The following is a 12,508-nucleotide window of genomic DNA, read 5'->3' on the forward strand; positions in this document are numbered from 1 at the left end:
TTAAATAGAATGAGTTGCCCTAAGGAGTTCATGGCTTTTAAAATATGTTAGCAGAATAAATTGATTTCTATAAAGCATATGTGTCCTTAATTGGTCTTGATAGAGGTCTTTTTTTTGTATAGACCCAAGTTAAAGTAATGATTTCCCAAAGGATGTTGCCACTAGGGAATGTGTGAAACATGTACTACTCTCACAGAGTTCTTAAAAAGATTATAATCAAATGAGTAGTCTTTATAATTCAAGGTAAGAACTGAAGAAATATATTCCAAGTTAAATCTGTAGAGCAGTTTAAAATCAAGATCTTGATATATGGAGTAGCCAGTCAGACATCTGGCTAACTCAGAGGTATGGCAAATGCTGAGGCACTGAACTATTTTAACTTACTGGCCCTTTTGAATTCTTTCCTTAAAAAGATGGAAGTGGTAGGATTGGTCAGGCCAGCTCAGTGCCCATTCCATGCAGTAGTGAAAAAAAAAAACCAACCAAAACAAACTGTAACAAATCCCTAAGTTCATTCCCTTTTCAGGGAAAAGGTTAATATCCAACGGTCCATTTAAAACTTAAGAGGACAATTCAGACTTTTGCCTGTGCTGCACCACGTTTGACTGTACAGATTAACTTGTACTTTGCTGTTCATTAGTTACTCAGATTTCTCCTAATATAATGTATTATATTGCATTGTTACAGCACTTACAGAATTTGTCTGTATGAAAAGTGGTATTTGAGTGGTTTTTGTAATATATATAGCTTGAAGAGAGTTAAATAATTGTGTAATTCTGTGTGGATTCCTAAGAAGCATAGCTAGTAACTGAAATGGAATTCCTGGATCCATGGTAACAAGTAGGTTATCTGTATGAAATCTTACTTCCATCATACTTTTTTTACCCATTAACCTATTTTCAGATGAATTCTGTGATTGAATGTGTGCAGTCCAAAATACTGAGTAATGCGACACTGATTTCAGAGTCTTCTGCAACATACAGTGCTGTTAGCTGCAGAATACTGTTTTGGGTAATCTTTTAGCTGTGTAAGTCCTTTCTTGAGAAGAATCTCTGTTGTCAGATGACGACTTGTAAAATCTGGCACTGACATACTGGAGTGAGGAGCACCAAGGTGCTCAGAGAGAAACTCACTCTCTGGGTAGAGGCTGAGAACTGGGTTTGTTCAGTCTTCAGAAGAGAAGACTGGGGAGTGCTTTACCACCCTCTGCAACAGCTGAATGGGACTGGGAGCTTGTCTTTTCCTGGAGGTACCCAGGGTTGGGATGAGAGGCAACAGCTGCAAGTTGTCCCTGGGAAATTCTGATGAGATATCAAGAAAATCTTTAACTGTGTGGGTGATCAAACACTGGACATGTTGACCAGTGGTTGTGAAGATGGTAAAAGCTACATTGGACAAGGCCCTGAGCAGTCAAAAGTCTCTGGACTGTGTAAGTGTCATGTGTTCCTTCTGGTGTATGCAGTGCTATGATTTTGTGTTACGTTTCCTTTCATCTTTGTTATTCAAAATGATTAGGTAAGAAAGGTGCATTAATAGTTAAGCTCTTCATTTTACAACAAGAATCAGGACTTTCATAGCCATCCAGGTTGTTTTTTTTTTTGTTCCTTTTCCTTTTAATGTGAGTACAACTTCATCTTAGTCTTCACAAGAAGACATTTTCCTGGAGCAAGGCAACCATTTGGTCATACATTCACATCCTTAAACTGTTGTAACTTAGGTTGAGACAAGGGGTTTCCTGGTGCCTGCATAAATCTACTGAGTTTAGACTTGGTTCATGAGCAGTGCTGACTGATAAGCATGTGTGATAAGTGTGTGCTACAACCAGAGTTTGTGTTGTGATGATGTCAAATCAGGCCCAATGTTACAATTTTGTGATTGTTAATTGCATTCTAGAAATGCAGAATTTGCTCTAATAATAGTGAATTAGCGTGGGTTTTTTTGTTAGAAATAAGCCAATGTAAAGGTGTTCCATTCCTCCAGAAGGTGAAGTGACCACTGTTGTTCTTGCAAGACAAAATGTGAATGCAAGCAGGTTTGAATGCTTTTCCATATGTGTGTACTGGGTATGTGTTTCATACCCAGGGATATGATTTTTTTTTCCCTTTTTTGGCCATAGGTGTACTGGTAGAAACATTCTTAACACTATCGCAGAGAAGAGGAACAAAGTATCGAAGGTCCTATTACTGTCTTTAAGGGATGATCTTTTGTTTTTGTCAGTGTGTGTTCTATTGATCAGAATTTTTCTCAGTCTACCTTGAGTGTCCTTTACAGTTTCCTCTCAAGCTGGACATACAGAAATGAGCTAGAATTAGTACAGGAACACCACCCTGGAGATACGGAAGTTGATTGCTCCTCTTTGGTTCAGTAACAAAGCTTTTTCAGTCACTTTGAAATGTCTGTCCTGTTCTTTGGGTTTGACTTCAGGGAGGCTTTTCAGAGTTGGTGTTGGAAGTGATCATATCCCACTGGCTATGTTTTTACTCCTAGCATCGACTGAGGCAGCGTATTTTTAGTTCTTTTAAGGCATATATACAAGATAACCAACAGTGTTGGGCTTTGGTGTTTTGTTGGGTTTTTTTTTAGAAAGCCTGTGAAGCCAGCATGGGACCTGGAGGCAAGTTTTCTCAAAGCTTTGTCATTCAGATGAACATTTGCATTCTTACCAATGAAATCAGTTTATCACTATGGGAACACTGTCATTTGCCTTAGTGTGAAGCAGTCAAGCTTAAACCCTGTTTCAGAGCTCTTGCTGAATTCTTCAGATGTCCTGTTCCTATGTGGATTTTAAAACGGCTGTTGCAGATAGAGCCTTGAGCTTCAGTGAGTGCTGCTTTGTCCCTCATGGGTGTGGTCTTTCAGACTGAAAACAGAACTTATATTGTCTATGCAGTTTTCTCCACCTGCACAAGTCAGTAACACTTTCAGTTCTATCCCTTCTGGTGCTGCTTTTTAATGCATCAGTGCCAGTGAAAAGTGCCAGCATCAATTCTATGTTCTGCATGGCTTGTTGACCAGACCCTTCCCTGGACTCACTAGTTTGAGTCAGAACTTGAGATGGGGATGGGCTCATACTGTTGGCAAGCCATCATTAATTAGTTGGCCTCATGTTATGGATTCCTTATGGAGTGGCTTTTGATTCTGGCCTGATCCCTCAAATTCAGTCTTCGCCCTTTCTTCATCTTTCGTTAAGCAAATGTTTAAATGCTTGAAGGGATTTCTTATTTCTCTTCATATTATGAAATAACATATTTTTCGAGTCTTACAATTGCTGAGCTATGTTCTTTTGTCCTCCCTCAACATACTCTCTAAGTAGCATTAAACTTGTCTGCAAGACTGAAATGGAGTTATTAGCGTATTGATACATTCTGATAAATGATTATACAAGCAAAAAGCATTGAGCAATGCTGCTTGGTTTCTGTATGTTGCCATTCCTCTGATCTTCCAGTTATGAGAAACTCTTACAGGAAGAATCTGTGATTTTCATGTGACTTCATCCCACAGCTGTTCAGCATTGTCACATTGATCCTTCCCAGAGCTGATCACCTTGCATTGCACTTGTAGCAGTTGTGACAAGTGTCACAGCAAGGTTCTGCTTACTGTCAAGATTAATCAGGAACTTGAAATGCTCTATTATGTTTTTTATCATAGTTCCTCCAGTTTTGATTTCTAAACAAATTCTGCAAGAAATATATGGCAAATATAATTAAATGTATGTCCCCATTCTTTTCTTTATTATTCTTGTTAGCAGCAGCTTTTGGGTTCACAGCACTTGACACTGAGCTCCAAAGCTCTTGGTGTGTAAATTCTTAATGTATAACTATCAGCTCAATGAATACTTGGTGATGGCTAATGCTGGTTTTGGAATGGCCAAGTATATCATGTATTGACATGGTGTGTCAGTTGACCTTGATGTCTTTGGGATCTCCTTGAGCTGTCTCCCATGGAAGAACAATTTGTCTTTCTATATGTTATAACTGCATAGGATTGGATGGAAAAAGATGAGAAAACAATGGTGTTGATAACTGTAAGTAGAGTTTCTCAGTCTGTCAAGAGCTGATGTTCTCAGCTGGGCTTGAATGGTTACCTGTCCTTAGTCCTTCAAGGATGAAAGGCTGCATTTGCTTGGCAGAATGTCAGATGTCTTGTCCTTTTCTTGGGTACCAGAAAAGCATGCAAGGAAGGTTACTTGCCGATAGATTTTTTTTATTTTTTTGGTACAAGAATAGAAGTTGACTGTAGACATATTTTTGTGTAGTGCCTAGTCTTCTAACACCCTTTTATGAGATGTCCCAAGATGGAGCTACCTGTTATTACCTGGGTACTAAAGCTTCAGCAGTTCTATTGGTGCCCTTTCTAGTGGATGAGCCTGTATGTGCAGCCACTGCCAGAATATCATTACTGTCTTTCTCAGACTGCCCTGCCAGTGCAGAGAGTTCTAATGCTTATCTAGCTTTTTTCATCCTAGGGTCTCTAGGATCCTCTTTCCCATCCCACGATTTTAGACTGTGTTGCTTCTCATGGTTGCATAAATGTAGGTAGAAACAAGGACTGAGAAAAAACGAACCTGCTCACCAGTAACTTTGTACTGAAGAGATCTTCTAGAACACTCTTATCTTCCGCCCCCTCGTAGTTCTGGAATATTTCAGTTGTTTTAAAGGCAGGAAGAGTGGCATAAGGCATGCACTGATTGTGTAATAGCATTATCATTGTGACATTTGGGAATGGTCGGGCTTCTGTGTGCTCCTACAAGCCAATGATGAGACAAGACAGCTGGTTGCTAGTACTGAGCTGGGAGGACACGTGTTGTCTATGTGCAGTCACATGTTGAAGACCACAGCTGGTAAATAACCTTCCCTTAGTTAGTTCAGTCTACCTTTATCTTTGATACTGGTTGTTGAGAAAGGAAAATGTGTGCATGCCTTCATGTTAAAATACGCGTGGGGAAAGAAATGAAATGCAAGATGTAGAATTCTAGGCTCATCTTAGTTTCTGCTAGGTATGCAGTTGCTATGGTAATACAATACCAGTTTAAAAAAAGGTAACTGGAGATGACAAGACCAAGTTACTAATGTCTGTGAATGGGGTGATTTGAATCTATAACTTCGCCAGTATATATGTTAAAGGATGTTAAACTTAACTGGAATTAAATTGTTGGAAGGAAGGTGAGGACATTTGACTTGATGATGATTGCTTTGCATTTTGTCTTACAGTTTGAAAACTTCTGATAGTAATATGTGCATAATGCAATGGCCAGCTTCTGACTACTCTTTGGTTTTGGAGTTCTCTCCATATAACTAGCTGAGCCAACGAAATATTTTGTAGCTTGAGGTAAACTGAACTCAGGATACTGTTGGTCTAGGATCTAATAGGATACTTTATATGTATAAATATTCATAGTAAAAAATGTATATATGCTGTCCGAAGGAAAGCAATGCTGTTACATAGGTGTAACAGGTTTGTTTGCAGATCCAATGTACTGTTTGGAAATTGTATATCTTCAGTCAGATCTAAGTAGGAAAGCTTGACTGGCATTCCTTAATACCCCCAAGTGAGGATGGTGGAGTGCTTGCAAATCAGTCTTCTTACAGTCAGGATTTCGGGCTGTTAACTAAGAATGTGGCTATGCTTTTATCTTCTTTTAACTGAGTTTCCATTGTCAGGCAGTCGTTGTGGGTCTTTGTGTAGAGGGGAAAGACATGCATGTCAAGCAGTTAGTTATAAACCACTGAGTTCCTTCCTTTTGACCAGTTTCGTGTAAAACATGAAGCATTTGGAGAAAATAGTTCTGTTCTTAAATGTACTCTGTGCTTGCATAAGCAAAAAGAGAAATTCTAGAGGAATCATCAGGTGTGCTGAAAAGTGCAAAATATTCTGATTCTTGGCCACATTTTGAGTAATTTGTTCTTAGTTTCAAGATTGTATCAATAAATTGATTGCTTTTCAAACAATAAGTTATGTGTTTTTCCCTGTAAATATCAATAGCTGCAGGATCTGGTTTTGGAAATCAGGCTTTAATGCTTCCAAGCTATCTCTTAAAAATAAGCAAACAAAAAGCCTTTTTTAACAACTTACTGTAAATTCTCTAAGCACTATTAACTAGAAATGAAGGCAATATGTAATGAGTGCTTGTGAGATTTGCATCAAGTTTTGGAACAGACTAGTACTTTCTTGCTAGCACTGGAGCTGAGGGTTGAGAACGTCGAGATTTCTTTGAACACGCTGCATGACAGAAAATGAGGACATGTTGAGTTTGCTTCAGCATGTGGACTTAACTCCCTTGTATTTGGTGTGCTAATGGAACTGTTTGCACCACTTGAGTCATTGCTTTGGGGATGTTTATCCCCTTTTTGTTGCTGCAGTGCTCCAGGTGAAATGAGAATTTTGCTTGTGCTGACAGTGCTGTCATCAGCCGGGGATGTATCAAAATTTCTGGAACTTGAATTACTTGTTGCAAATCTATATGTTCAGGGCTTCTGTAGTTAAATATTTGGATAAGCTTTCTTTTTCTCACTAATCTGTGTGAAGTATCTGGATGCAAAAAGAGCATCTAGGATCTTCTGAATGCCTTGTGCTGTCCTTTAGGAGCTTGTCTCAGTTTTGTTAACGAGGTATTAAATGTGTGTGGAGAGAGAAATGTGCCTATATAGAGTGAATTGCCATTGCTATGAAACCTGAATTTTTGTTTCTTTTAAGAGCTGTGTATTCACAGATTTAAATCCCTTTCCAGCTCCATTTACCTCTCAATTCCCCTTTACCTGGAAGCGAGTTGACTAAGGAACCCTTTCGATGGGATCAGAGGTTATTTGCTTTGGTTCTTCGTTTGCCTGGTATTACAGCACCAGAATCAGAACAGATGACAGGGGTGCCTGTGGATGACTCTGCTATCACACCTATGTGTGAAGTCACAGGAGGTGAGTGCTCTTGTTTCCTTTGACAAGTCATTACTTTCCAAAGTGTAAATTAATTCAGTTTGGTTCGATTAATTGTGATTCCATGCCATGGAATAAGGATTTCTAAGTTCTTGCAGTACTTTTAGAAACTCTCAAGACTGTTATAATAAAACTAAAGAGACTGACAGCAATAAAGCTACAGACAATTAAATGTAGCCTATCTTGGAAGAGTGAATCTGCTTTCTTCAGAAATGTTTTGTAAGGGAACTTACTTTTTTCTACTACACCTTGGTATTGCAATTAGAAATTGTAGTAATTGAGTCTGTTCTGCAGTACAGTTTTGGTTAATTCCTGTCACACCATGGTCTAAAAAAGCCAGAGTGAAGGAAGTGGGTTGTTTTAGGTTTTTTTCCTCCAGAGCACACAGAATGCCTTTCAGAATGCATAATTATTCTGCAGAATTGGTGCCTTTCCCAGTTACAGATCATATTGTTAATATCTTAGCAATTATATTCCAGATCAAATTCAGGCATTGAGTTTATTACGTTTTAAAAGTATTCTTCTAGTGCATCAGAGAGGGTGTGATAGAGAGGAAATTAAGAGCTTTGAAAAGTATTCCAAAAGGATTTGCTGCTTTCTGACTGTATGTAGGCTGTACTGGCAAGTGCTTTGACTGAAATTTGTGGACAGTTTAAATGTTGATGTCTGTCACAAGGGGGAGCCCATTTTCCACGAATGAAACCAAGAATTTGAGATAGTCATTAAGGGTCTAAAATACAAACATTTCCAATGAGGCACTTGTCAGTGCTTCACTAGTCTGCCTTGCTGCTTAAAAAAGAGGGAGTGTTCAGGAGAAGCTCTAAATCAGTGATCCATACATAAATCAATGTGTGTGATGGTTGAACAGTTTTCTATGATCCTAGTTAAAATAAAGGCAGAAACACTGAAGAGGTTTAACTCTGACTGTTTCGTTCTAGGTCGATCATATTGTGTGTGCTCTCCAAGAATGCTGAATCAATGTCTTGAGTCATTGGTGCAAAAAGTACAAAGTGGAGTGGTAATAAATTTTGAAAAAGCTGGACCAGATCCCTCACCAATTGATGGTACTTGAAATTTTTTATGCTGTGGTATCAAATAACAGGGATGACTGTCATCAATGCAACTTAGTGAACTTAATATAGTAGATGTCAAGTCAAAAGGGAAATGATTGCAATTTGCAACACTTAAGTACAAAAAGGACTTACTTACCTGTTAAGTCTGAAACTTCGTAGTATCTCAAAATACTGGCTGTAGCTGCCAGACATTCTGCATTTGGTCAAACCACTCAGGTAATCTTAAATGCATTTATTCATGTCAGGCATAGTTAAAGGGATTTATATGTTTTAAGCAGTTTTCAACCAGCTAGGAATGTAAATAACATGATATGGAAAGACCTGGGCTTATCCTTTTTTCTTCAGTGTATTAAAGTGCCTGTGGTAAGAGTTAAAATAGCAAGTACACCTGTGTGGCATTAATTTCTCATTCCAAATGGCTTAGCTAGGTCTGTCTTTGGATGTTACTGAGAAGTTTGTGAGTTTTTTTAAATTTTACATTGCTGCAATAAAAATTCTGGCAGTATTAGTCATGTATGACTTTAATGCTTGGATTTGAAGGTTCTGTTAATGACAATGGAGGAAAAAGAGACATTATAATGAAGGGTTCTAGATAATGGTCTTTCTAGGCTTTCATCCTGTAAACATCCAATGCTTATTTGGTTTCTCAGTTTGTGTTTTTGCAGGCATGCTTACTGACAACTATCTGCTATTCTTAGAAATAATATTAACTGCAGGATTAATAATTAATTAATAATTAATTAATTCCCTGGGTTTATAAATCTTTACTCTTCACAGAAGTTATTAACTATTGTTCTTGAGTTTTAACACTATTTTGACGCAAAGCCTTTTTCTTCTGTAGATGGGCAGATGGAGATATCCAGACCCTTTGGACCCCAACCTTGGCACAGCTGTCACAAACTTATCTATGTCAGACCAAACCCTAAAACTGGGGTTCCTATAGGTCATTGGCCTGTTCCTGAATCTTTTTGGCCAGATCAAAATTCTCCAACACTGGTATGTACTGAAGATAAAGGGTTTGTGCATGCAGGAATATTTCAGTATTTCCTATTCTGATTTTTTTTCAAATCTTGACGTATGTATTGCATTGTAGCAAATGCGGAAGCAGTGTGACCCAAGGAGTGATGCATGCAAGCCTATAAACTACTGATGAGCAAATAACATAACATGGGATTTTCTTTTTAGTAACTTTGAAGCATTAGGAAACTGCTTGTAACAGATTTTTGACCCAAAACATGTGTTTGTTTGAACCCTGTTAAATATCAAATGGTGGCACTTGGTAAAAGCCTATCAAATTCTATTGCCTTAGAGGTTATTAATAAAAGATAGTATGATCTTGACAACTTGAATTGCTGTGGTAGTTCTACTTTCATTCTACCAAGTGAATATAATTTCGTCTGCTATTGTGCAGTATAGCCACAACTTCAATTTATCCAAACTGAGAAAACCTCAGCTTTTAAATTAATTTATTAAGGATTAATTTGATTCTTTTTCACAAAAGAATGTATGCCACTGCTTTTTTGTCTGAGAACTAGTCATTAGTATAGTATAATGCATTTTTGTGTTTCTGCTTATACTTGAAATCATTAAAGTAGAAATCCTGCAGTTGTGTAATGGTTACCTACATTTCATGATGACTTCTGTTGAATTCTTCTGGGTTTTTGATATGAAATGGATGTGCTGACTAATACTCACTGAACTTCTTATAAATTTTATCTCTTGGTTAGAAAACAGATGAAGTTGTTTGAAATCCAGGTTTTTGAGGAGTGATTATGAAATTTTAGTCATATTTACAGGTTTGGATGTATTTGGCAGCTGTGACCACATTGATTAAAGGCTATGGATGTCCTTCTGAACTGAAAGCATATATTAATAAAAGTAGATTTTCTGTAGTCATTTAAAAAACCAAGATGTCTTGGTTTTTCATGTCAACCAATGATTCACTACCATTATGTAGTGAATATTTGAAGGCTGTTTTGTAGGAAAGCTGATCCTGTGTATTCTTTGTCATCGCTGTCAGTAGCATATCTGCCTCCATTTGCTGTGTAGAGTCTGTACAGTTTGCTATTCCAGATCTTAATCAAGATTGATAAAATAGATCTTGCCAAGTAAAGAGTTGTTGAATGAAATCTTTGAAAAGCCTGAAGTTGACTTACTCAAATGGCAAAAAGATGAGATTTTTTTTCTGTTGTAGTGTGTATAACTCATAACTATAAAGCACTGTCATGTACAGCTGAATTCTTGTTGACATCAATTGAAGTTCTGAGTTGTACCTTTCTCATGCAGTGTTGGGGAGCTAAGTTGCTGATAGCATTTCAAAACTCGTATTTCAGTACTGTTCTAACAGTAGTGTTCAAACACAGCATATGTTGTAATCAGTGTGAGTCTATGTAGCATATCTTGTCTGCCTAAGAGTTCTTAGTTGAATACTTGACTTTGCCTGCCTGTTACCTGATCTACAGTGGAGTGGTCTCAAACAGTTCTATCATGAGAACTGTGGCTAATGACACCACTAAGGCTTTCTTAAATGTATATGAAAGTCTGCTAATAATTATGCTGGCAGATCAACATGTAAATGGCTGCTTCAGCTGCTCAGAGGTAAAAATAGGTTTGCTGTCCAGCAAAGGATTATTGGACTTCTCAAGTCTGAGTAGTCAATTTCTTTTGCAGCCTTTTTATTCATAGTCTGACCTTGGTGGCTTGGTCAGAAACTCCACCACAACTATTTATTAGTCATATTCTTTGAAGAGCTGTTCTTTGTCCATTTGGTTGGGCCTCCTGTTTGGTGTCCAGTTGGAGAGCCCACCTTCCTCAGGGTAGAGACACTCAAAGCAAGACCAGCTCTCTTGGCAGATAACTTGTTTGGGTGGCTTATCTTAAAACGGAGAGTCTAGAGCTTAGACATAAAAGAATTGCTTTCAATGTGAAGTGGTATGATGGTCCAAGAGACCTTTTGTTTCTCTGCTTCATCTTATGTATTTGTGAGTTAATTTTTTGTAAATAGAGTAAGTGGAAGGAAGCTTCCCAATTGAGCTCTTACTCAGATTCTAGTGGCCTTGAGGAAAGGCTCAGATTAAGTACAACAGTTTATATTCCTCCCTTCAATGGAAAGTGTACAGCTCCAATTTTCATCACATTGAAAATCCACTCACCCTTTTGGCAAAAGAAATTTCAAGTTGTTAACTTACAGTTGAAACTTGAAACACAAAGGCCTTTTTCCTGTGATTAGTAAAAAAATTTAAAAAATCCAAACACTGAAATTTCTGGAATTGAAATATTTTTTTTTCTCAGGCCTAGTTAAAATGTGAGTTTTTAAGGTTTGTTTTTTTCTGAATTCACTCTACTCTTGATCTTTATAATTGTTTGAATTTTGTAGCTGTTAAATTTGCCAAGAAGGAAAAGCTCCTGGCAAAGTCAGCAAATGCAGAAGTACAGCACTTGCTTCTGTAGGGAATGAAAATGGACATGTCCTAGAGTAGCACTGAGGATGTTTTTTGTCCCCACTAGGACTTACTCCCATTTGTTCAGCTTTTGGGTAAATGCAAGAAGTCTTAGTTGCGTATTGCTCTAGACTTACTATGTGAAGTAATTGTCGTTTATTTAGAAAACAAGATTCCTTCAGAATAAGACAGTGCTAACATCATAAATTGCTTAGGACTCATTAACAGTAAATGAATCCTGTATTGAGTAGGTTCCCTAAATACATGTGTTTTCAAAGAATCTGTATTGCTTCAGTTGTCATAGCACAAATGTATTTTAATTGTTGTGCAGCCTTATTAACAGTGGAATACTTTGTTTAGCCACCTCGCACATCTCATCCTGTGGTGAAATTTTCCTGTACTGACTGTGAACCGATGGTCATTGACAAACTGCCTTTTGATAAATATGAATTAGAACCTTCACCACTGACCCAGTTTATCCTGGAAAGAAAATCCCCTCAGACCTGCTGGCAGGCAAGTAGAATGCATGCTGAATTGAAGTCTATGGAATGCTCTTTTTCATATATCTTATTCTATAATCAAAATAGAATGTAAAGTTTCAGAACACAATACTTGGAGTGTAAATCCAATGTAATGTGTTTTATTGCAGGTGTATGTGAGCAATAGTGCAAAATACAGTGAACTTGGTCATCCTTTTGGTTACTTGAAAGCTAGTACAGCGCTGAATTGTGTGAATTTATTTGTGATGCCTTACAATTATCCAGTCCTGCTTCCACTGCTAGGTAAATACCACTTCATACAAATTTGCTTATGTGGTAGGTAATTGAAACATTGATATAATCTAAATAGATTACTGCAGTTAATGCCAGTATTAATAATACCTGGAGAAAGGTACAATCAGTAGCTTCACTTGTCTCCAATTGTCTGGCCTTCATGACTCAGACTCAGTGTGTAAGATGATTTCTCAATCATCATTTGCATATATGTTTTGATCTCACTTTCATTAAGAGGTATTTTTCTTAATCTGTTGTCTCAATACCAATTAAATTTGATAATTTATCAGGTT

At 37.5% G+C, this 12,508-nt stretch overlaps 1 protein-coding gene across 2 annotated transcripts in view; it reads left to right on the forward strand.

Annotated features, from left to right (window-relative positions):
- The window catches only part of INTS6 (integrator complex subunit 6), a 38,914-nt gene that overhangs the window by 17,034 nt on the left and 9,372 nt on the right, over positions 1-12,508 (forward strand). For both annotated transcript variants that reach the window (XM_066544957.1, XM_066544958.1), the window contains exons 5-9: positions 6,728-6,911; positions 7,868-7,993; positions 8,844-8,998; positions 11,803-11,955; positions 12,092-12,224. In XM_066544957.1, coding sequence (XP_066401054.1) covers positions 6,728-6,911; positions 7,868-7,993; positions 8,844-8,998; positions 11,803-11,955; positions 12,092-12,224 — 751 coding nt within the window. The remainder of the gene's footprint in view (positions 1-6,727; positions 6,912-7,867; positions 7,994-8,843; positions 8,999-11,802; positions 11,956-12,091; positions 12,225-12,508) is intronic.

Source organism: Molothrus aeneus, chromosome 2 (genome assembly GCF_037042795.1).
Source record: "Molothrus aeneus isolate 106 chromosome 2, BPBGC_Maene_1.0, whole genome shotgun sequence".
Taxonomy (NCBI): domain Eukaryota; kingdom Metazoa; phylum Chordata; class Aves; order Passeriformes; family Icteridae; genus Molothrus; species Molothrus aeneus.